This window comes from Coregonus clupeaformis, chromosome 1, assembly GCF_020615455.1.
Source record: "Coregonus clupeaformis isolate EN_2021a chromosome 1, ASM2061545v1, whole genome shotgun sequence".
In the NCBI taxonomy this organism is placed as follows: Eukaryota; Metazoa; Chordata; class Actinopteri; order Salmoniformes; family Salmonidae; genus Coregonus; species Coregonus clupeaformis.
The window spans coordinates 94204127-94227491 of NC_059192.1; the positions used below are offsets into that span (position 1 = coordinate 94204127).

At 41.8% G+C, this 23365-nt stretch overlaps 1 protein-coding gene across 1 annotated transcript in view; it reads left to right on the plus strand.

Annotated features, from left to right (window-relative positions):
• The window catches only part of LOC121580549 (egl nine homolog 1), an 84041-nt gene extending 69344 nt beyond the window's left edge, over nucleotides 1-14697 (plus strand). Inside the window, exons 3-6 of the mRNA XM_041895493.1 lie at nucleotides 11894-12030; nucleotides 12769-12836; nucleotides 13546-13655; nucleotides 13939-14697. Coding sequence (XP_041751427.1) covers nucleotides 11894-12030; nucleotides 12769-12836; nucleotides 13546-13601 — 261 coding nt within the window. The 3' untranslated portion in view covers nucleotides 13602-13655; nucleotides 13939-14697. The remainder of the gene's footprint in view (nucleotides 1-11893; nucleotides 12031-12768; nucleotides 12837-13545; nucleotides 13656-13938) is intronic.
• The last annotated feature ends 8668 nt before the right edge of the window (nucleotides 14698-23365 follow it).

The window sequence follows — 23365 nt, forward strand, 5'->3', positions numbered from 1 at the left end:
TGTAGTCTGTGGTGTCTCTGGTGTTTCTGGATCTCTAGTTTGTAGTCTGGTGTCTGTGGTGTTAATGGATCTCTAGTTTGTAGTCTGTGGTGTCTGTGGTGTTTCTGGATCTCTAGCTTGTAGTATGTTTTGTTTCTGGATCTCTAGTTTGTAGTCTGTGGTGTCTCTGGTGTTTCTGGATCTCTAGTTTGTAGTCTGGTGTCTGTGGTGTTAATGGATCTCTAGTTTGTAGTCTGTGGTGTCTGTGGTGTTTCTGGATCTCTACTTTGTAGTCTTTGGTGTCTCTGGTGGCTCTGGATCTCTGGTTTGTAGTATGTGGTGTGTCTGGATCTCTAGTTTGTGGTTTGTGGTCTGTGGTGTCTGTGGTGTTTCTGGATCTCTAGCTTGTAGTATTTTTTGTTTCTGGATCTCTAGTTTGTAGTCTGGTGTCTGTGGTGTTTCTGGATGTCTAGTTTGTAGTCGGTGGTGTCTCTGGTGTTTCTGGATCTCTAGTTTGTAGTCTGGTGTCTGTGGTGTTAATGGATCTCTAGTTTGTAGTCTGTGGTGTCTGTGGTGTTTCTGGATCTCTACTTTGTAGTCTTTGGTGTCTCTGGTGGCTCTGGATCTCTGGTTTGTAGTATGTGGTGTGTCTGGATCTCTAGTTTGTGGTCTGTGGTGTCTGTGGTGTTTCTGGATCTCTAGCTTGTAGTATTTTTTGTTTCTGGATCTCTAGTTTGTAGTCTGTGGTGTATTTGGTGTTTCTGGATCTCTAGTTTGTAGTCTTTGGTGTATTTGGTGTTTCTGGATCTCTTGTTTGTAGTCTGTGGTGTCTCTGGTGTTTCTGGATCTCTAGTTTGTAGTCTGTGGTGTCTGTGGTGTTTCTGGATCTCTAGTTTGTAGTCTGTGGTGTATTTGGTGTTTCTGGATCTCTAGTTTGTAGTCTAGTGTCTATGGTGTTTCTGGATCTCTAGTTTGTAGTCTGTTGTGTCTCTGGTGTCTGTGGATCTCTAGTTTGTAGTCAGTGGTGTTTCTGGATCTCTAGTTTGTAGTCTGTGGTGTTTATGGATCTCTAGTTTGTAGTCTGTGTTGTCTCTGGTGTTTCTTGAACTCTAGTTTGTAGTATGTGGTGTGTTTGGTGTTTCTGGATCTCTAGTTTAGTCTGTGGTGTTTCTGGATCTCTAGTTTAGTCTTTGGTGTTTCTGGATCTCTAGTTTAGTCTGTGGTGTTTCTGGATCTCTAGTTTGTAGTCTGTGGTGTCTCTGGTGTCTCTGGATCTCTAGTTTGTAGTCTGTGGTGTCTGTGGTGTTTCTGGATCTCTAGTTTGTAGTCTGTGGTGTATTTGGTGTTTCTGGATCTATAGTTTGTAGTCTGTGGTGTATTTGGTGTTTCTGGATCTATAGTTTGTAGTCTGGTGTCTATGGTGTTTCTGGATCTCTAGTTTGTAGTCTGTGGTGTCTCTGGGTCTGTGGATCTCTAGTTTGTAGTCAGTGGTGTTTCTGGATCTCTAGTTTGTAGTCTGTGGTGTTTCTGGGTCTCTAGTTTGTAGTCTGTGTTGTCTCTGGTGTTTCTTGAACTCTAGTTTATAGTATGTGGTGTGTTTGGTGTTTCTGGATCTCTAGTATAGTCTGTGGTGTTTCTGGATCTCTAGTTTGTAGTCTGTGGTGTCTCTGGTGTCTCTGGATCTCTAGTTTGTAGTCTGTGGTGTTTCTGGATCTCTAGTTTGTAGTCTGTGGTGTTTCTGGATCTCTAGTTTGTAGTCTGTGGTGTTTCTGGATCTCTAGTTTGTAGTCTGTGGTGTCTCTGGTGTTTCTGGATCTCTAGTTTGTAGTCTGTGGTGTCTGTGGTGTTTCTGGATCTCTACTTTGTAGTATTTGGTGTCTCTGGTGGCTCTGGATCTCTGGTTTGTAGTATGTGGTGTGTCTGGATCTCTAGTTTGATGTTTGTGGTCTGTGGTGTCTGTGGTGTTTCTGGATCTCTAGCTTGTAGTATGTTTTGTTTCTGGATCTCTAGTTTGTAGTCTGTGGTGTCTGTGGTGTTTCTGGATCTCTAGTTTGTAGTCTGTGGTGTATTTGGTGTTTCTGGATCTCTAGTTTGTAGTCTGTGGTGTATTTGGTGTTTCTGGATCTCTTGTTTGTAGTCTATGGTGTCTCTGGTGTTTCTGGATCTCTAGTTTGTAGTCTGTGGTGTCTATGGTGTTTCTGGATCTCTAGTTTGTAGTCTGTGGTGTCTGTGGTGTTTCTGGATCTCTAGTTTGTAGTCTGTGGTGTATTTGGTGTTTCTGGATCTCTAGTTTGTAGTCAGTGGTGTTTCTGGATCTCTAGTTTGTAGTCTGTGGTGTTTATGGATTTCTAGTTTGTAGTCTGTGTTGTCTCTTGTGTTTCTTGAACTCTAGTTTGTAGTCTGTGGTGTGTTTGGTGTTTCTGGATCTCTAGTTTAGTCTGTGGTGTTTCTGGATCTCTAGTTTAGTCTGTGGTGTTTCTGGATCTCTAGTTTAGTCTGTGGTGTTTCTGGATCTCTAGTTTGTAGTCTGTGGTGTCTCTGGTGTTTACTCTCTGGGTCTCTAGTTTGTAGTCTTTGGTGTATTTGGTGTTTCTGGATCTCTAGTTTGTAGTCTGTGGTGTCTATGGTGTTTCTGGAGCTCTAGTTTGTAGTCTGTGGTGTCTATGGTGTTTCTGGATCTCTAGTTTGTAGTCTGTGGTGTCTGTGGTGTTTCTGGATCTCTAGTTTGTAGTCTGTGGTGTATTTGGTGTTTCTGGATCTCTAGTTTGTAGTCAGTGGTGTTTCTGGATCTCTAGTTTGTAGTCTGTGGTGTTTATGGATTTCTAGTTTGTAGTCTGTGTTGTCTCTTGTGTTTCTTGAACTCTAGTTTGTAGTCTGTGGTGTGTTTGGTGTTTCTGGATCTCTAGTTTAGTCTGTGGTGTTTCTGGATCTCTAGTTTAGTCTGTGGTGTTTCTGGATCTCTAGTTTGTAGTCTGTGGTGTCTATGGTGTTTCTGGATCTCTAGTTTGTAGTCTGTGGTGTCTGTGGTGTTTCTGGATCTCTAGTTTGTAGTCTGTGGTGTATTTGGTGTTTCTGGATCTCTAGTTTGTAGTCAGTGGTGTTTCTGGATCTCTAGTTTGTAGTCTGTGGTGTTTATGGATTTCTAGTTTGTAGTCTGTGTTGTCTCTTGTGTTTCTTGAACTCTAGTTTGTAGTCTGTGGTGTGTTTGGTGTTTCTGGATCTCTAGTTTAGTCTGTGGTGTTTCTGGATCTCTAGTTTAGTCTGTGGTGTTTCTGGATCTCTAGTTTGTAGTCTGTGGTGTCTCTGGTGTCTCTGGATCTCTAGTTTGTAGTCTGTGGTGTTTCTGGATCTCTAGTTTGTAGTCTGTGGTGTTTCTGGATCTCTAGTTTGTAGTCTGTGGTGTCTCTGGTGTTTCTTGATCTCTAGTTTGTAGTCTTTGGTGTGTTTGGTGTTTCTGGATCTCTAATTTAGTCTGTGGTGTTTCTGGATCTCTAGTTTAGTCTGTGGTGTTTCTGGATCTCTAGTTTAGTCTGTGGTGTTTCTGGATCTCTAGTTTGTAGTCTGTGGTGTCTCTGGATCTCTAGTTTGTAGTCTGTGGTGTTTCTGGATCTCTAGTTTGTAGTCTGTGGTGTCTCTGGTGTTTCTGGATCTCTAGTTTGTAGTCTGTGGTGTTAATGGATCTCTAGTTTGTAGTCTGTGGTGTCTGTAGTGTTTCTGGATCTCTACTTTGTAGTCTTTGGTGTCTCTGGTGGCTCTGGATCTCTAGTTTGTGGTTTGTGGTCTGTGGTGTATTTGGTGTTTCTGGATCTCTAGTTTGTAGTCTGTGGTGTATTTGGTGTTTCTGGATCTCTAGTTTGTAGTCTGTGGTGTCTGTGGCGTTTCTGGATCTCTAGTTTGTAGTCTGTGGTGTATTTGTTGTCTGTGGATCTCTAGTTTGTAGTCTGTGGTGTCTCTGGTGTTTCTGGATCTCTTGTTTGTAGTCTGTGGTGTCTCTGGTGTTTCTGGATCTCTAGTTTGTAGTCTGTGGTGTCTCTGGCGTTTCTGGATCTCTAGTTTGTAGTCTGTGGTGTATTTGGTGTCTGTGGATCTCTAGTTTGTAGTCAGTGGTGTTTCTGGATCTCTAGTTTGTAGTCTGTGGTGTTTATGGATCTCTAGTTTGTAGTCTGTGTTGTCTCTGGTGTTTCTTGAACTCTAGTTTGTAGTATGTGGTGTGTTTGGTGTTTCTGGATCTCTAGTTTAGTCTGTGGTGTTTCTGGATCTCTAGTTTAGTCTGTGGTGTTTCTGGATCTCTAGTTTGTAGTCTGTGGTGTCTCTGGATCTCTAGTTTGTAGTCTTTGGTGTCTCTGGTGTTTCTGGATCTCTAGTTTGTAGTCTGTTGTGTCTCTGGTGTTTCTGGATCTCTAGTTTGTAGTCTGTTGTGTTTCTGGATCTTTAGTTTGTAGTCTGTGGTGTTTCTGGATCTCTAGTTTGTAGTCTGTGGTGTTTCTGGATCTCTAGTTTAGTCTGTTGTGTTTCTGGATCTCTAGTTTGTAGTCTGTGGTGTCTCTGGTGTTTCTGGATCTCTAGTTTGTAGTCTGTTGTGTTTCTGGATCTTTAGTTTGTAGTCTGTGGTGTTTCTGGATCTCTAGTTTGTAGTCTGTGGTGTTTCTGGATCTCTAGTTTGTAGTCTGTGGTGTCTCTTGTGTTTCTGGATCTCTAGTTTGTAGTCTGTGGTGTTTCTGGATCTTTAGTTTGTAGTTTGTGGTGTTTCTGGATCTCTAGTTTGTATTTTGTGGTGTTTCTGGATCTCTAGTTTGTAGTCTTTGGTGTTTCTGGATCTTTAGTTTGTAGTCTGTGGTGTTTCTGGATCTCTAGTTTGTAGTCTTTGGTGTTTCTGGATCTTTAGTTTGTAGTCTGTGGTGTTTCTGGATCTCTAGTTTGTAGTCTGTGGTGTTTCTGGATCTTTAGTTTGTAGTCTGTGGTGTTTCTGGATCTTTAGTTTGCAGTCTGTGGTGTTTCTGGATCTTTAGTTTGTAGTCTGTGGTGTTTCTGGATCTCTAGTTTGTAGTCTGTGGTGTATTTGGTGTCTGTGGATCTCTAGTTTGTAGTCAGTGGTGTTTCTGGATCTCTAGTTTGTAGTCTGTGGTGTTTATGGATCTCTAGTTTGTAGTCTGTGTTGTCTCTCGTGTTTCTTGAACTCTAGTTTGTAGTATGTGGTGTCTCTGGATCTGTAGTTTGTAGTCTGTTGTGTTTCTGGATCTCTAGTTTGTAGTCTGTGGTGTCTCTGGTGTTTCTGGATCTCTAGTTTGTAGTCTGTTGTGTTTCTGGATCTTTAGTTTGTAGTCTGTGGTGTTTCTGGATCTCTAGTTTGTAGTCTGTGGTGTTTCTGGATCTCTAGTTTGTAGTCTGTTGTGTCTCTGGTGTTTTTGGATCTCTAGTTTGTAGTCAGTGGTGTTTCTGGATCTCTAGTTTGTAGTCTGTGGTGTTTATGGATCTCTAGTTTGTAGTCTGTGTTGTCTCTTGTGTTTCTTGAACTCTAGTTTGTAGTATGTGGTGTGTTTGGTGTTTCTGGATCTCTAGTTTAGTCTGTGGTGTTTCTGGATCTCTAGTTTAGTCTGTGGTGTTTCTGGATCTCTAGTTTGTAGTCTGTGGTGTCTCTGGATCTTTAGTGTGTAGTCTGTGGTGTCTCTGGTGTTTCTGGATCTCTAGTTTGTAGTCTTTGGTGTTTCTGGATCTTTAGTTTGTAGTCTGTGGTGTCTCTGGATCTTTAGTGTGTAGTCTGTGGTGTCTCTGGTGTTTCTGGATCTCTAGTTTGTAGTCTTTGGTGTTTCTGGATCTTTAGTTTGTAGTCTGTGGTGTTTCTGGATCTCTAGTTTGTAGTCTGTGGTGTTTCTGGATCTTTAGTTTGTAGTCTGTGGTGTTTCTGGATCTTTAGTTTGCAGTCTGTGGTGTTTCTGGATCTTTAGTTTGTAGTCTGTGGTGTTTCTGGATCTCTAGTTTGTAGTCTGTGGTGTTTCTGGATCTTTAGTTTGTAGTCAGTGGTGTTTCTGGATCTCTAGTTTGTAGTCTGTGGTGTCTGGGGTGTTAATGGATCTCTAGTTTTTAGTCTGTGGTTTCTGTGGTGTTTCTGGATCTCTACTTTGTAGTCTTTGGTGTCTCTGGTGGCTCTGGATCTCTGGTTTGTAGTATGTGGTGTGTCTGGATCTCTAGTTTGTGGTTTGTGGTCTGTGGTGTCTGTGGTGTTTCTGGATCTCTAGCTTGTAGTATTTTTTGTTTCTGGATCTCTAGTTTGTAGTCTGTGGTGTCTGTGGTGTTTCTGGATGTCTAGTTTGTAGTCGGTGGTGTCTCTGGTGTTTCTGGATCTCTAGTTTGTAGTCTGGTGTCTGTGGTGTTAATGGATCTCTAGTTTGTAGTCTGTGGTGTCTGTGGTGTTTCTGGATCTCTACTTTGTAGTCTTTGGTGTCTCTGGTGGCTCTGGATCTCTGGTTTGTAGTATGTGGTGTGTCTGGATCTCTAGTTTGTGGTCTGTGGTGTCTGTGGTGTTTCTGGATCTCTAGCTTGTAGTATTTTTTGTTTCTGGATCTCTAGTTTGTAGTCTGTGGTGTATTTGGTGTTTCTGGATCTCTAGTTTGTAGTCTTTGGTGTATTTGGTGTTTCTGGATCTCTTGTTTGTAGTCTGTGGTGTCTCTGGTGTTTCTGGATCTCTAGTTTGTAGTCTGTGGTGTCTGTGGTGTTTCTGGATCTCTAGTTTGTAGTCTGTGGTGTATTTGGTGTTTCTGGATCTCTAGTTTGTAGTCTAGTGTCTATGGTGTTTCTGGATCTCTAGTTTGTAGTCTGTTGTGTCTCTGGTGTCTGTGGATCTCTAGTTTGTAGTCAGTGGTGTTTCTGGATCTCTAGTTTGTAGTCTGTGGTGTTTATGGATCTCTAGTTTGTAGTCTGTGTTGTCTCTGGTGTTTCTTGAACTCTAGTTTGTAGTATGTGGTGTGTTTGGTGTTTCTGGATCTCTAGTTTAGTCTGTGGTGTTTCTGGATCTCTAGTTTAGTCTTTGGTGTTTCTGGATCTCTAGTTTAGTCTGTGGTGTTTCTGGATCTCTAGTTTGTAGTCTGTGGTGTCTCTGGTGTCTCTGGATCTCTAGTTTGTAGTCTGTGGTGTTTCTGGCTCTCTAGTTTGTAGTCTGTGGTGTATTTGGTGTTTCTGGATCTATAGTTTGTAGTCTGGTGTCTATGGTGTTTCTGGATCTCTAGTTTGTAGTCTGTGGTGTCTCTGGGTCTGTGGATCTCTAGTTTGTAGTCAGTGGTGTTTCTGGATCTCTAGTTTGTAGTCTGTGGTGTTTCTGGGTCTCTAGTTTGTAGTCTGTGTTGTCTCTGGTGTTTCTTGAACTCTAGTTTATAGTATGTGGTGTGTTTGGTGTTTCTGGATCTCTAGTATAGTCTGTGGTGTTTCTGGATCTCTAGTTTGTAGTCTGTGGTGTCTCTGGTGTCTCTGGATCTCTAGTTTGTAGTCTGTGGTGTTTCTGGATCTCTAGTTTGTAGTCTGTGGTGTTTCTGGATCTCTAGTTTGTAGTCTGTGGTGTTTCTGGATCTCTAGTTTGTAGTATGTGGTGTCTCTGGTGTTTCTGGATCTCTAGTTTGTAGTCTGTGGTGTCTGTGGTGTTTCTGGATCTCTACTTTGTAGTATTTGGTGTCTCTGGTGGCTCTGGATCTCTGGTTTGTAGTATGTGGTGTGTCTGGATCTCTAGTTTGATGTTTGTGGTCTGTGGTGTCTGTGGTGTTTCTGGATCTCTAGCTTGTAGTATGTTTTGTTTCTGGATCTCTAGTTTGTAGTCTGTGGTGTCTGTGGTGTTTCTGGATCTCTAGTTTGTAGTCTGTGTTGTATTTGGTGTTTCTGGATCTCTAGTTTGTAGTCTGTGGTGTATTTGGTGTTTCTGGATCTCTTGTTTGTAGTCTATGGTGTCTCTGGTGTTTCTGGATCTCTAGTTTGTAGTCTGTGGTGTCTATGGTGTTTCTGGATCTCTAGTTTGTAGTCTGTGGTGTCTGTGGTGTTTCTGGATCTCTAGTTTGTAGTCTGTGGTGTATTTGGTGTTTCTGGATCTCTAGTTTGTAGTCAGTGGTGTTTCTGGATCTCTAGTTTGTAGTCTGTGGTGTTTATGGATTTCTAGTTTGTAGTCTGTGTTGTCTCTTGTGTTTCTTGAACTCTAGTTTGTAGTCTGTGGTGTGTTTGGTGTTTCTGGATCTCTAGTTTAGTCTGTGGTGTTTCTGGATCTCTAGTTTAGTCTGTGGTGTTTCTGGATCTCTAGTTTGTAGTCTGTGGTGTCTCTGGTGTTTACTCTCTGGGTCTCTAGTTTGTAGTCTTTGGTGTATTTGGTGTTTCTGGATCTCTAGTTTGTAGTCTGTGGTGTCTATGGTGTTTCTGGAGCTCTAGTTTGTAGTCTGTGGTGTCTATGGTGTTTCTGGATCTCTAGTTTGTAGTCTGTGGTGTCTGTGGTGTTTCTGGATCTCTAGTTTGTAGTCTGTGGTGTATTTGGTGTTTCTGGATCTCTAGTTTGTAGTCAGTGGTGTTTCTGGATCTCTAGTTTGTAGTCTGTGGTGTTTATGGATTTCTAGTTTGTAGTCTGTGGTGTCTCTGGTGTTTCTTGATCTCTAGTTTGTAGTCTTTGGTGTGTTTGGTGTTTCTGGATCTCTAATTTAGTCTGTGGTGTTTCTGGATCTCTAGTTTAGTCTGTGGTGTTTCTGGATCTCTAGTTTGTAGTCTGTGGTGTCTCTGGTGTCTCTGGATCTCTAGTTTGTAGTCTGTGGTGTTTCTGGATCTCTAGTTTGTAGTCTGTGGTGTCTCTGGTGTTTCTGGATCTCTAGTTTGTAGTCTGTGGTGTTAATGGATCTCTAGTTTGTAGTCTGTGGTGTCTGTAGTGTTTCTGGATCTCTACTTTGTAGTCTTTGGTGTCTCTGGTGGCTCTGGATCTCTAGTTTGTGGTTTGTGGTCTGTGGTGTCTGTGGTGTTTCTGGATCTCTAGCTTGTAGTATGTTTTGTTTCTGGATCTCTAGTTTGTAGTCTGTGGTGTCTGTGGTGTTTATGGATCTCTAGTTTGTAGTCTGTGGTGTATTTGGTGTCTGTGGATCTCTAGTTTGTAGTCTGTGGTGTCTCTGGTGTTTCTGGATCTCTTGTTTGTAGTCTGTGGTGTCTCTGGTGTTTCTGGATCTCTTGTTTGTAGTCTGTGGTGTCTCTGGTGTTTCTGGATCTCTAGTTTGTAGTCTGTGGTGTCTCTGGCATTTCTGGATCTCTAGTTTGTAGTCTGTGGTGTATTTGGTGTCTGTGGATCTCTAGTTTGTAGTCTGTGGTGTTTATGGATCTCTAGTTTGTAGTCTGTGTTGTCTCTGGTGTTTCTTGAACTCTAGTTTGTTGTATGTGGTGTGTTTGGTGTTTCTGGATCTCTAGTTTAGTCTGTGGTGTTTCTGGATCTCTAGTTTAGTCTGTTGTGTTTCTGGATCTCTAGTTTGTAGTCTGTGGTGTCTCTGGTGTTTCTGGATCTCTAGTTTGTAGTCTGTTGTGTTTCTGGATCTTTAGTTTGTAGTCTGTGGTGTTTCTGGATCTCTAGTTTGTAGTCTGTGGTGTTTCTGGATCTCTAGTTTGTAGTCTGTGGTGTCTCTTGTGTTTCTGGATCTCTAGTTTGTAGTCTGTGGTGTTTCTGGATCTTTAGTTTGTAGTTTGTGGTGTTTCTGGATCTCTAGTTTGTATTTTGTGGTGTTTCTGGATCTCTAGTTTGTAGTCTTTGGTGTTTCTGGATCTTTAGTTTGTAGTCTGTGGTGTTTCTGGATCTCTAGTTTGTAGTCTTTGGTGTTTCTGGATCTTTAGTTTGTAGTCTGTGGTGTTTCTGGATCTCTAGTTTGTAGTCTGTGGTGTTTCTGGATCTTTAGTTTGTAGTCTGTGGTGTTTCTGGATCTTTAGTTTGCAGTCTGTGGTGTTTCTGGATCTTTAGTTTGTAGTCTGTGGTGTTTCTGGATCTCTAGTTTGTAGTCTGTGGTGTATTTGGTGTCTGTGGATCTCTAGTTTGTAGTCAGTGGTGTTTCTGGATCTCTAGTTTGTAGTCTGTGGTGTTTATGGATCTCTAGTTTGTAGTCTGTGTTGTCTCTCGTGTTTCTTGAACTCTAGTTTGTAGTATGTGGTGTGTTTGGATCTCTAGTTTAGTCTGTGGTGTTTCTGGATCTCTAGTTTAGTCTGTGGTGTTTCTGGATCTCTAGTTTAGTCTGTGGTGTTTCTGGATCTCTAGTTTGTAGTCTGTGGTGTCTCTGGATCTGTAGTTTGTAGTCTGTTGTGTTTCTGGATCTCTAGTTTGTAGTCTGTGGTGTCTCTGGTGTTTCTGGATCTCTAGTTTGTAGTCTGTTGTGTTTCTGGATCTTTAGTTTGTAGTCTGTGGTGTTTCTGGATCTCTAGTTTGTAGTCTGTGGTGTTTCTGGATCTCTAGTTTGTAGTCTGTGGTGTTTCTGGATCTCTAGTTTGTAGTCTGTGGTGTCTCTGGTGTTTCTGGATCTCTAGTTTGTAGTCTGTTGTGTTTCTGGATCTTTAGTTTGTAGTCTGTGGTGTTTCTGGATCTCTAGTTTGTAGTCTGTGGTGTTTCTGGATCTCTAGTTTGTAGTCTGTTGTGTCTCTGGTGTTTTTGGATCTCTAGTTTGTAGTCAGTGGTGTTTATGGATCTCTAGTTTGTAGTCTGTGTTGTCTCTTGTGTTTCTTGAACTCTAGTTTGTAGTATGTGGTGTGTTTGGTGTTTCTGGATCTCTAGTTTGTAGTCTGCTGGTGTTTCTGGATCTCTAGTTTGTAGTCTGTGGTGTTTCTGGATCTCTAGTGTGTAGTCTTGTGGTGTTTCTGGATCTCTAGTTTGTAGTCTTTGGTGTTTCTGGATCTTTAGTTTGTAGTCTGTGGTGTTTCTGGATCTCTAGTTTGTAGTCTGTGGTGTTTCTGGATCTTTAGTTTGTAGTCTGTGGTGTTTCTGGATCTTTAGTTTGCAGTCTGTGGTGTTTCTGGATCTTTAGTTTGTAGTCTGTGGTGTTTCTGGATCTCTAGTTTGTAGTCTGTGGTGTTTCTGGATCTTTAGTTTGTAGTCAGTGGTGTTTCTGGATCTCTAGTTTGTAGTCTGTGGTGTTTCTGGATCTTTAGTTTGTAATCTGTGGTGTTTCTGGATCTCTAGTTTGTAGTCTGTGGTGTCTGTTGTTTCTTGATCTCTAGATTTGTGAGGAGAGCAGCCTATCATATCGTAGTATTAACGTGTGTAGAGATCAGCCTATCATATCGTAGTATTAACGTGTGTAGAGATCAGCCTATCATGATGTATGATTAACATGCGTGTGAAGATAGGGGCCTATCATATCGTAGATGTGAAAGGTTGACCACCGATATGTTTCTTGGCTCTGAGTGTCTCCGGGTTCCCAGCAGAACTATTTTCCTGTTAGATTATTCTTCCCTTTGCTCAGCAGGAAATACCGTGTCCAGGCCGCTTCCTATCCACAGCTCTCCTCCCTTAGCCCTCCTTGACTTGGAGTGTGTCCCAAATGGCACCCTATTCCCTATACAGTCACTTCTTTTGACCAGAGCCTAACGGGCCTTGGCGAAAAGTAGTTGATTCTAAAGGGAATAGGGTGCCATTTGGAACGTAAACCCAGAAGGTGGAACTAGTTCCATGTTTGTAACCGATTCAGCCATATGCTCTTTAAAATGGGCCTTCACATCCTTTCAAACAGCTGTTTCTCTCAATGCTGCTGTGATTGGTCTGTTGACCTTTTTGTCAAACCCATTTCTTTCTTAAATAGCTACAGCAGAGTATTAGATACATCTGTTATCTCTCGTTCTATTGTCGTGGTCTGTTCTCACATCTCTGCATATATTATTTTGTTCTATTCTAGGAACATGGGGATATTCTGATTGACTGACTGATTTGTTTTTCCAGGAACATGGGGGTGTTCTGCGTATCTTCCCAGAGGGTAAAGCTCAGTTCGCCGACATCGAGCCTAAGTTTGACCGGTTGCTGTTCTTCTGGTCAGACAGACGGAACCCACACGAGGTCCAGCCAGCCCACGCTACTAGGTCGGTACCTTACCTGGTCAGCGACATAGAACACCTGTCCATTAACCTGTCCAGAACAGAAACCCTCAAGCCTCCTTATAACACACCTTATAACACACCTTTATAACACACTTTAATAAGACATCTTATAACACACCTTTATAACACCTTTATAACTCATCTGGTAACATACCGTTGTAACACGCCTTTATAACACACCTTTATAACACGCCTTTATAACACAACTTATAATACACTTTTATAACACCTTTATAACTCATCTCATAACATGCCTTTATAACTAATCTTAAACACACCTTATAACACACCTTATAACACACTCGTATAACACATCTTATGATACGACTTTATCGCTCATATTATAACACACTTTATAACACATCTTAACACCTTTATAACATCTTATAACCCACCGTTATAACATCTTATAGTATGAAAATGTATGCACTCACCAACTGTAAGTCGCTCTGGATAAGAGCGTCTGCTAAATGACTAAAATGTAAAAATGTAAAATAATATACCTTTAACACACCTTTAACTCCTCTAATAACACACCTTTATATAATCATCTTATAATACACCTTTTATAAATAATCTTATAACACATGCTCAACCCTCAGCCACTCTCAACTCGCAAACAGCTTATAACACCCCTACCTGTCCCACCTGTCCCACCTGTCCCACCTGTCCAGAACTCTTGTCTCTGATCTATGGTCTCTCCTCCTCCTCTCTCTCCAGGTATGCCATCACAGTGTGGTATTTTGATGCTGATGAACGAGCCAGGGCTAAAAAGAAATACCTAACAGGTAAACCTCTTACTATGAGGATGTCGCTGTATATACCGTAAAACTTGAATTAATAGCCCAGGCGTTTTATTTACTTCAATCACTGAACACGACAGGCTTCTATTAGAGACAGGCTTCTATTAGAGCCAGGCTTCTATTTCCTTAATGTACACAGCTTCTGCTCAATAAAATGTTGAAAAGACTACCACACTGTTTGTGACCAGTGTGACCAGTATATACATTACAGATCAGACTTACAAAGACTAGGCTGCGTATCATACACCCTGATTTTGCGCTTCAGCACCATGAATTTGATGTTGTGTTTTGTTTTTGGTGGCGCCATGGCTAGTAACGATGACAGGATTTTTAATGCACACGACCGAGGAAATATCATAATGTGTCCATGGTAACCTGGTAAACAATTTATTTAGACCCAGTGTTTTATTTTAAACAGCCGTTTATTTGCGGAAATGTGTGCCGATGCCCGGATATTAAAAGGGACAGGTGGCTGTTTAAGTTTTATGTTAAACACCTTTCCACAAACCTACTAGGAGAATCATCTCACTGTCAGTCCTCTACTCTAAATCTGACTCTGTGTGTCTCTCTGTGTGTCTCTCTGTGTGTCTCTCTGTGTGTCTCTCTGTGTGTCTCTCTGTGTGTCTGTCTGTCTCTCTGTGTGTCTGTCTGTCTCTCTGTGTGTCTGTCTCTGTGTGTGTGTGTGTGTTTCCAGGAGCTGGAGAGAAAGGAGTGAAGGTGGAACTGAACAAACCATCAGACCCCAGCTAGTGAGAGAGAGGAGAGGAGAGGATGGGAGGAGACCCCCCATCTACCAGCCATGAAGTGAGAGAGAGAGAGAGAGAGAGAGAGAGAGAGAGAGAGAGAGAGAGAGAGAGAGAGAGAGAGAGAGAGAGAGAGAGAGAGAGAGAGAGAGAGAGAGAGAGGAGAGAGAGAGAGAGAGAGAGAGAGAGAGAGAGAGAGAGAGAGAGAGAGAGAGAGAGAGAGAGAGAGAGAGAGAGAGAGAGAGAGAGAGAGAGAGAGAGAGAGAGAGAGAGAGAGAGAGAGAGAGAGAGAGAGAGAGAGAGAGAGAATTAAAGTGATTTCTTGTTCTTCACTTTCCCTGGAGCTCTACGGGTGGACTGACTCCTCAACTGACCTTGAATGTCATGACGTCACAGGACTGTCCCCTCTCTGTCTGTGGCCTAAATGGGAACCTATTTCATACGTAGTGCACTAGTGACCAAAATACATGCTCATTGGAGAATCTCCATTGAAATAGCTTTTTATTCCAGGACTAGACTATGGGCCCTGGTCAAAAGCAGTTCACTATGTAGGGAAAAGGGTGCCATTTGGGATGAAGTCTGTGGCCTTTTGGTGAAGACAGAATACTGAGACAAAAGAGCGGACATTTAGAGAACGCTTCGAGCTTCAGGAACCAACCAACCCCTGAGAGACTGTCATTCTGTTGTCTTTTACTGTGTTCTGGTTTTGTGGTAGATTCCTTAAAGGTACAGGGTCCATACTTACGAACTCTGAGTTGACCGTATTGCGTGTGCGCCTTGTGGTAGCAAGGCTTCTAATTGTGACATGTTTTCCTATGGGAAAAGCTAACAGCTAGCATAGTTTTAAAAGGTTTAAGCAGAGGGTTAATTCAGAGTTCGTAAGTATGGACCCACAGTGTTTTGCAGACACTTGTTGTGTTAATGCTGTTTACATGGAATAAGCTGTTTTAAGCTTTTTGTTAAATGAGCTTCTGGAGGTTTTTGATAACATGAGGAAAGATCTCAATTAACAAGGTTTTTGATAACATGAGGAAAGATCTCAATTAACAAGGTTTTTGATAACATGAGGAGAGATCTCAATTAAAAATATTTTTCGGACAGTATTTTTGTCTCCTGTTTTATGTAGTCTTCAGTCACTGGTGCTGCACAGTTAAGTGTCTATAACCCTTGCTGCTTCTCCCTCTCTCCTCTCTCTCTCCTCTCTCTCTCTCTCTCTCTCTCTCTGTCTCTCTCTGTCTCTCTCTGTCTGTCTCTCTCTCTCTGTCTCTCTCTCTCTCTCTGTCTGTCTCTCTCTCTCTCTCTTCCTCTTCTCTCTCCCCCTCTTCTCTCTCTCCCTCTTCTCTCCCCCTCTTCTCTCTCCCTCTTCTCTCTCCCTCTTCTCTCTTCCTCTCCCTCTTCTCTCTCCCTCTTCTCTCTTCCTCTCTCTCTCTCTCTCTCTCTCTCCCCCTCTTCTCTCTCTCTCTCCCTCTTCTCTCTCCCTCTTCTCTCTTCCTCTCTCTCTCTCTCTCTCTCTCTCCCTCTTCTCTTCCTCTCCCTCTTCTCTCTCTCTCTCTCTCTCTCTCTGCCTCTCTCTCTCTCTTCTCTCCCTCTTCTCTCTTCCTCTCCTCTTCTCTCTCTCTCCCTCTCCCTCTTCTCTTCCTCTTCTCTCTTCCTCTCCCTCCTCTCTCTCTCTCTCTCCCTCTCCCTCTTCTCCCTCTTCTCTCTCTCTTGATATGTAATGAATGATACTTGGTTGATGACATATTGTCCCTGTAGGAGTTCCTTTAGTTGTCCTATACTGCCACCTACAGGTCGAATCAAGACTTTCTGGGAACAGACTAGTCAGTTCGATCACAATCATGGAATGAAAGATGCCATTCGTTTAGAGGGATGAAATTATGATTGTTTTTATGTGAACTAATCCAGTTCACCAATAACAACTAACATGTTTAATGTAGTTGAGAAGTCTTGTGAAGCCATTTTGAATTCCAGAGTACAGTCAAATAGTGTAAACAGATGTTAAAATAAGCACTTTAATATTATACAATACATTTCACATCAAATTCCTCACATCAAAACCCCTTCAACATTGTAAAAAGTTATTTTTATTTTTATGAAGCACTCTTTTGTCAAAAGAAGCACTTAATATAATAAAAGTTATATCCCCATCAAATGTATAGTATATAATAATATAATAATAATAATAAAACAATATGCCATTGCTCTACCAATTGAGCTACAGAGGACCATATAGTTAATACAGAATATAGTTAATACAGTGTAATGCATGGCCTATCCATATCTAATTTATAGTACATGGTTTATGAACTGATACACAAAACGACGCCGGATTCAAAACTTTGAGTTTCTCAATTTAAATAGTATACAAAATTATTGCAACCAATAGAATGTTATATATATATATATATATATATGGGGGATACAACCCCATCCCAGCTCTGCAGATTTTTTGCTGCGAAGAGACAGAATCATTTATTTTGGTACTGTCCATATGTAGCTTGTTTTTGGTCGCAGGTTCAGGAATGGCTGAAGAATCCCAACATTTACCTGGAGCTAACTGCAAATAACTCTGGAAATAGCACTGCTAGGTGATTTGAAAAGTCACAGTCAATTGATCAATATTATAATACTCTTAGCAAAAATATTTATCTTTTAATTTACAATCTGTAGAAACTATGAGAAGAAAGGTTCAGAACTTTTGTGAAACATCACAGCACAGTGGGAAAATATATGCGAGCTAGAAATCAAAACTGGATGGTCTTCAGAGATAGATGGAAGGGGTTGAGGGCCTGCACGGACAGAGTGCAGAAGAATATCAGCCCACAGAGAGAAGCAGGAGATTGAACTTCACTCAACGTTCTAGAGTTTTCCTGTTAGTTAACACTATCAACGTTTCCCTTTACTGTGGCAACTGTGATCGAATCAATGGCAACATTAGCCACTTTCAATGCAACATACCGAAATAAAACTAACCATGCAAGAGATTTTATTCTAGGCAGAATGCATTTAAGCATGACTCAGCCCGCACTCTACACAGACCGGTGCCCCATAACCAATCAGAGCTGCAGTAGGCCTATATGCAAATAGACCATTGTCATATATGGATCTGTGCCATTCACTTTGAACTGGACTGTGTTTACAGCTGTCGTCGTGAGTAGATGCGCTTGTTTTGAGATCAGAGCAAGAGCTGCATGTAGCAACGTGAGCACATTGTGTTCATATCCTTTGCTAGTTAGTGAGTTATTAGCCCAGATATAGATCATTTAGTTAATATCCTTTGCTAGTTAGTGAGTTATTATCCCAGTTATAGATCATTTAGTTCATATCCTTTGCTAGTTAGTGAGTTATTAGCCCAGTTATAGATCATTTATAGTCCAATAGAGGAGTGATTGCTTCCTACCAGAGCACAAAACGTCTATATTTCTAGACATCTTTGAAAAGCAAGTCAGGTAAAGAGCTTTTTTTTTTTGTCTTAAAGGGGCAGTGTTGTATTTTGAGACAGGCTTGCATAAGCTAAGTAGCCAATAGGCAGAGGGTAGCATGATTTGTCTGATTCTCTGTAATAATGGTATGGGAATAATAATGCATTTTATTTTGTAAAGTTGTTTCTTGCATCAAACAACACAACAACATTTTCAGTCACCTCCTTATCTGAAGGACAAGTGGATAAACATGTTATTGTCAAGCCCTGCATGTTTTTTTTCAGAAAGTCTTATGGAATGTAGGCCTACATTGAACACCACACATTGGCTGCTACTGTAGGCTGAATGATAGAACAGCTATTTCCATGTTAAAATATTATGGGATGCATTTTCTCCATAGTTTTTGATGGTAGGCCATTCTGGTAGACCTACATTATGATCAAATAGCCACAGTAGCCTACTTGGCCACTGTTAAAACTGTAACTGAAAGTGGGTACAGCCTCAGTGCTCGCTGGAAGTTGTACAGAATTTTCACAACATTCAAGTTTGTGCTCAGCCTGAAATTAGCTCAGTGATGAGAGGGAACAATGGTTGAACACAAAAAAATATACTGTCAGTAAAATGTTTAAAGTATGTACAGTGAGGGGAAAAAGTATTTGATCCCCTGCTGATTTTGTACGTTTGCCCACTGACAAAGAAATTATCAGTCTGTAATTTTAATGGTAGGTTTATTTGAACAGTGAGAAACAGAATAACAACAAAATCCCTCCTGAGATGTGTCCAAACCTGGTGGCCAACTACAAGAAACGTCTGACCTCTGTGATTGCCAACAAGGGTTTTGCCACCAAGTACTAAGTCATGTTTTGCAGAGGGGGTCAAATACTTATTTCCCTCATTAAAATGCAAAATCAATTTATAACATTTTTGACATACCTTTTTCTGGATTTTTATTGTTGTTATTCTGTCTCTCACTGTTCAAATAAACCTACCATTAAAATTATAGACTGATCATTTCTTTGTCAGAGGGCAAACGTACAAAATCAGCAGGGGATCAAATACTTTTTTCCCTCACTGTATGAGCAGGAAGTAGAAGCCTAAGTATTGTTGTCCATTAGTTTAATCCAATTAGGGGCCAATTAATCCAATAGGGGAAAATAATAAAGTAGGAAAATATATTTAAAAATATACAGTATCAGTCAAAAGTTTGGTATGTCATCATAGTGGTCTCTGACTGGTGGTCATCATTTGGTGTGTCATCATAGTGGTCTCTGATTGGTGGTCATCATTTGGTGTGTCATCATAGTGGTCTCTGATTGGTGGTCATCATTTGGTGTGTCATCATAGTGGTCTCTGATTGGTGGTCATCATTTGGTGTGTCATCATAGTGGTCTCTGATTGGTGGTCATCATTTGGTGTGTCATCATAGTGGTCTCTGACTGGTGGTCATCATTTGGTGTGTCATCATAGTGGTCTCTGATTGGTGGTCATCATTTGGTGTGTCATAATAGTGGTCTCTGACTGGTGGTCATCATTTGGTGTGTCATAATAGTGGTCTCTGATTGGTGGTCATCATTTGGTGTGTCATCATAGTGGTCTCTGATTGGTGGTCATCATTTGGTGTGTCATCATAGTGGTCTCTGATTGGTGGTCATCATTTGGTGTGTCATCATAGTGGTCTCTGACTGGTGGTCATCATTTGGTGTGTCATAATAGTGGTCTCTGATTGGTGGTCATCATTTGGTGTGTCATCATAGTGGTCTCTGATTGGTGGTCATCATTTGGTGTGTCATCATAGTGGTCTCTGATTGGTGGTCATCATTTGGTGTGTCATAATAGTGGTCTCTGATTGGTGGTCATCATTTGGTGTGTCATCATAGTGGTCTCTGATTGGTGGTCATCATTTGGTGTGTCATCATAGTGGTCTCTGATTGGTGGTCATCATTTGGTGTGTCATAATAGTGGTCTCTGATTGGTGGTCATCATTTGGTGTGTCATAATAGTGGTCTCTGATTGGTGGTCATCATTAGGTGTGTCATCATAGTGGTCTCTAACTTGTGGTCAGACTCCCTCAGGTGGAACAAACTTAAACTTGCGCCTTTTTTCAATGCTGATTTGAATGTCTCTGAGTAAACATAAAGGTGTCATAAAGATCCTTTCTGAATTAATCCAAGAAGTAATCATCTACACTACCAGTCAAAAGTTTGGACACACCTACTCATTCAAGAGTTTTTCTTTATTTTGACTATTTTCTACATTGTAGAATAATAGTGAAGACATCAAAACTATGAAATAACACATATGGAATCATGTAGTAACCAAAAAAGTCTTAAACAAATCAAAATATATTTTAGATTTTTCAAAAGTAGCCACCCTTTGCCTTGATGACAGCTTTGCACACCCTTGTGGCATTCTCTAAACCAGCTTCATGAGGTAGTCACCTGGAATGCATTTCAATTAACAGGTGTGCCTTCCTAAAAGTTAATTTGTCTAATTTCTTTCCTTCTTAATGCGTTTGAGCCAATCAGTTGTGTTGTGACAAGGTAAGGGTGGTATACAGAAGATATCCCTATTTGGTAAAATACCAAGTCCATATTATGGCAAGAACAGCTCAAATAAGCAAAGAGAAATGACAGTCCATCATTACTTTAAGACATGAAGGTCAGTCAATACGGAAAATGTCAAGAACTTTGAATGTTTCTTCAAGTGCAGTCGCAAAAACTATCAAGCGCTATGATGAAACTGGCTCTCATGAGGACCGCCACAGGAATGGAAGACCCAGAGTTACCTCTGCTGCAGAGGATAAGTTCATTAGAGTTACCAGCCTCAGAAATTGCAGCCCAAATAAATGCTTCACAGAGTTCAAGTCACAGACACATCTCAACATCAACTGTTCAGAGGAGACTGTGTGAATCAGGCCTTCATGGTAAAATTGCTGCAAAGAAACCACTACTAAAGGACACCAAGAAGAAGAAGAGAATTGCTTGGGCCAAGAAACACGAGCAATGGACATTAAACAGGTGGAAATCTGTCCTTTGGTTTGGAGTCCAAATTTGAGATTTTTGGTTCCAACCGCGTCTTTGTGAGATTCAGAGTAGGTGAACGGATGATCTCCGAATGTGTATTTCACACCGTAAAGTATGGAGGAGGAGGTGTGGGGGTGCTTTGCTGGTGACACTGTCTGTGATTTATTTAGAATTCAAGGCACACTTAACCAGCATGGCTACCACAGCATTCTGCAGCGATACTCCATCCCATCTGGTTTGGGCATAGTGGGACTATCATTTGTTTTTCAACAGGACAATGACCCAACACACCTCCAGGCTGTGTAAGGGCTATTTGACCAACAAGGAGAGTGATGGAGTGCTGCATCAGATGACCTGGCCTCCACAATCCCTATTTGACCAGTTGTACGTTTCGGTGTTCCTCAAGGTTCAGTTTTAGGACCACTATTGTTTTCACTATATATTTTAACTCTTGGTGATGTCATTCGGAAACACAATGCTAACTTTCACTGCTATGCGGACGACACACAGCTCTACATTTCGATGTAACATGGTGAAGCCCCAAAATGTCCTTCCCTGGAAGCCTGTGTTTCAGACATAAGGAAGTGGATGGCGGCACATTTTTTACTTTTAAACTCGGGCAAAACAGAGATGCTAGTTCTAGGTCCCAAGAAACAAAGAGATCTGCTGTTTGATCTCACAATTAATCTCGATGGTTGAACAGTCGTCTCAAATAAAACTGTGAAGGACCTCAGCGTTACTCTGGACCCTGATCTCTCTTTTGACGAACATATCAAGAATATTTAAAGGACAGCTTTTTTTCCATCTCCGTAACAATGCAAAAATCAGAAACGTTTTTGTGTTCTAGCCTCTCTACACTGGCTTCCTGTTAAGGCTAGGGCTGATTTCAAGGTTTTACTGCTAACCTACAAAGCATTACATGGGCTTGCTCCTACCCATCTCTCCGATTTGGTCCTGCCGTACATACCTACACGTACGCTACGGTCACAAGACGCAGGCCTCCTTATTGTCCCTAGAATTTCTAAGCAAACAGCTGGAGGCAGGGCTTTCTCCTATAGAGCTCAATTTTTATGGAATGGTCTGCCTATCCATGTGAGAGACGCACACTCGGTCTCGACCTTTAAGTCTTTACTGAAGACTCATCTCTTCAGTAGGTCCTATGATTGAGTGTAGTCTGGCCAAGGGGTGCAAAGGTGAACGGAAAGGCACTGGAGCGACAAACCGCCCTTGCTGTCTCTGCCTGGCCGGCTCCCCTCTCTCCACTGGGATTCTCTGCCTCTGACCCTATTATGGGGGCTGAGTCACTGGCTTACTAGTGCTCTTCCATGCCGTCCCTAGGAGGGGTGCATCACTTGAGTGGGTTGAGTCACTGACGTGATCTTCCTGTCCGGTTTGTCGCCCCCTCGGGCTCGTGCAGTGGAGGAGATCTTCGTGGGCTATACTCAGCCTTGTCTCAGGGTAGTAGGTTGGTGGTCTGTTGATATCCCTCTGGTGGTGTGGGGGCTGTGCTTTGGCAAAGTGGGTGGGGTTATATCCTGCCTGGTTGGCCCTGTCTGGGGGTATCATCAGACGGGGCCACAGTGTCCCCCGACCCCCCCCGTCTCAGCCTCCAGTATCTATGCTGCAGTATTCTATGTGCCGGGGGGTTAGGGTCAGTCTGTTATATCTGGTGTTATTCTCCTGTCTTATCTGGTGTCCTGTGTGAACTTAAGTATACTCCCTCTAATTCTCTCTCTCTCGCCCACCCTCCCCTCCCGGAGGACCTGAGCCCTAAGACCATGCCTCAGGACTACCTGGCCTGATGACTCCTTGCTGTCCCCAGTCCTACAGCCTCCATTATTCAATCTCTTTTGGGTCTTTTGATGCCACTGCATTGTTAATCACCTCTCTCTCTCTCTCTCTCTCTCCCCCCCCCCTCTCTCTCTCTCCTCTCTCCCCTCCCCCTCTCTCTCTCTCTCTCTCTCTCTCTCTCTCTCTCTCTCTCTCTCTCTCTCTCTCTCTCTCTCTCTCTCTCTCTCTCTCTCTCTCTCTCTCTCTCTCTCTCTCTCTCTCTCTCTCTCTCTCTCTCTCTCTCTCTCTCTCTCTCTCTCTCTCTCTCTCTCTCTCTCTCTCTCTCTCTCTCTCTCTCTCTCTCTCTCTCTCTCTCTCTCTCTCTCTCTCTCTCTCTCTCTCTCTCTCTCTCTCTCTCTCTCTCTCTCTCTCTCTCTCTCTCTCTCTCTCTCTCTATTCAATTTCAATTTCAATTTAAGGGCTTTATTGGCATGGGAAACGTGTGTTAACATTGCCAAAGCAAGTGAAGTAGATAGTAAACAAAAGTGAAATAAACAATAAATATTAACAGTAAACATTACACTCAGAAGTTTCAAAAGAATAAAGACATTTCAAATGTCATATTATGTATATATACAGTGTTGTAACAATGTGCAAATAGTTAAAGTACAAATGGGAAAATAAATAAACATAAATATGGGTTGTATTTACAATGGTGTTTGTTCTTCACTGGTTGCCCTTTTCTTGTGGCAACAGGTCACAAATCTTGCAGCTGTGATGGCACACTGTGGTTTTTCACCCAGTAGATAAGGGAGTTTATCAAAATTGGGTTTGTTTTCGAATTCTTTGTGGATCGCTGTAATCTGAGGGAAATATGTGTCTCTAATATGGTCATACATTTGGCAGGAGGTTAGGAAGTGCAGCTCAGTTTCCACCTCATTTTGTGGGCAGTGTGCACATAGCCTGTCTTCTCTTGAGAGCCAGGTCTGCCTACGGCGGCCTTTCTCAATAGCAAGGCTATGCTCACTGAGTCTGTACATAGTCAAAGCTTTCCTTAAGTTTGGGTCAGTCACAGTGGTCAGGTATTCTGCCACTGTGTACTCTCTGTTTAGGGCCAAATAGCATTCTAGTTTGCTCTGTTTTTTTGTTTGTTCTTTCCAATGTGTCAAGTAATTCTCTTTTTGTTTTCTCATGATTTGGTTGGGTCTAATTGTGTTGTTGTTGTAGTTGTTGTTGTCCTGGGGCTGTGTGGGGTCTGTTTGTGTTTGTGAACAGAGGCCCAGGAAAAGCTTACTTAGGGGACTCTTCTCCAAGTTCATCTCTCTGTAGGTGATGGCTTTGTTATGGAAGGTTTGGGAATCGCTTCCTTTTAAGTGGTTATAGAATTTAACGGCTCTTTTCTGGATTTTGATAATTAGCGGGTATTGGCCTAATTCTGCTCTGCATGCATTATTTGGTGTTTTACGTTGTACACGGAGGGATGTTTTTGCAGAATTCTGCATGCAGAGTCTCAATTTGGTGTTTGTCCCATTTTGTGAATTCTTGGTTGGTGAGCG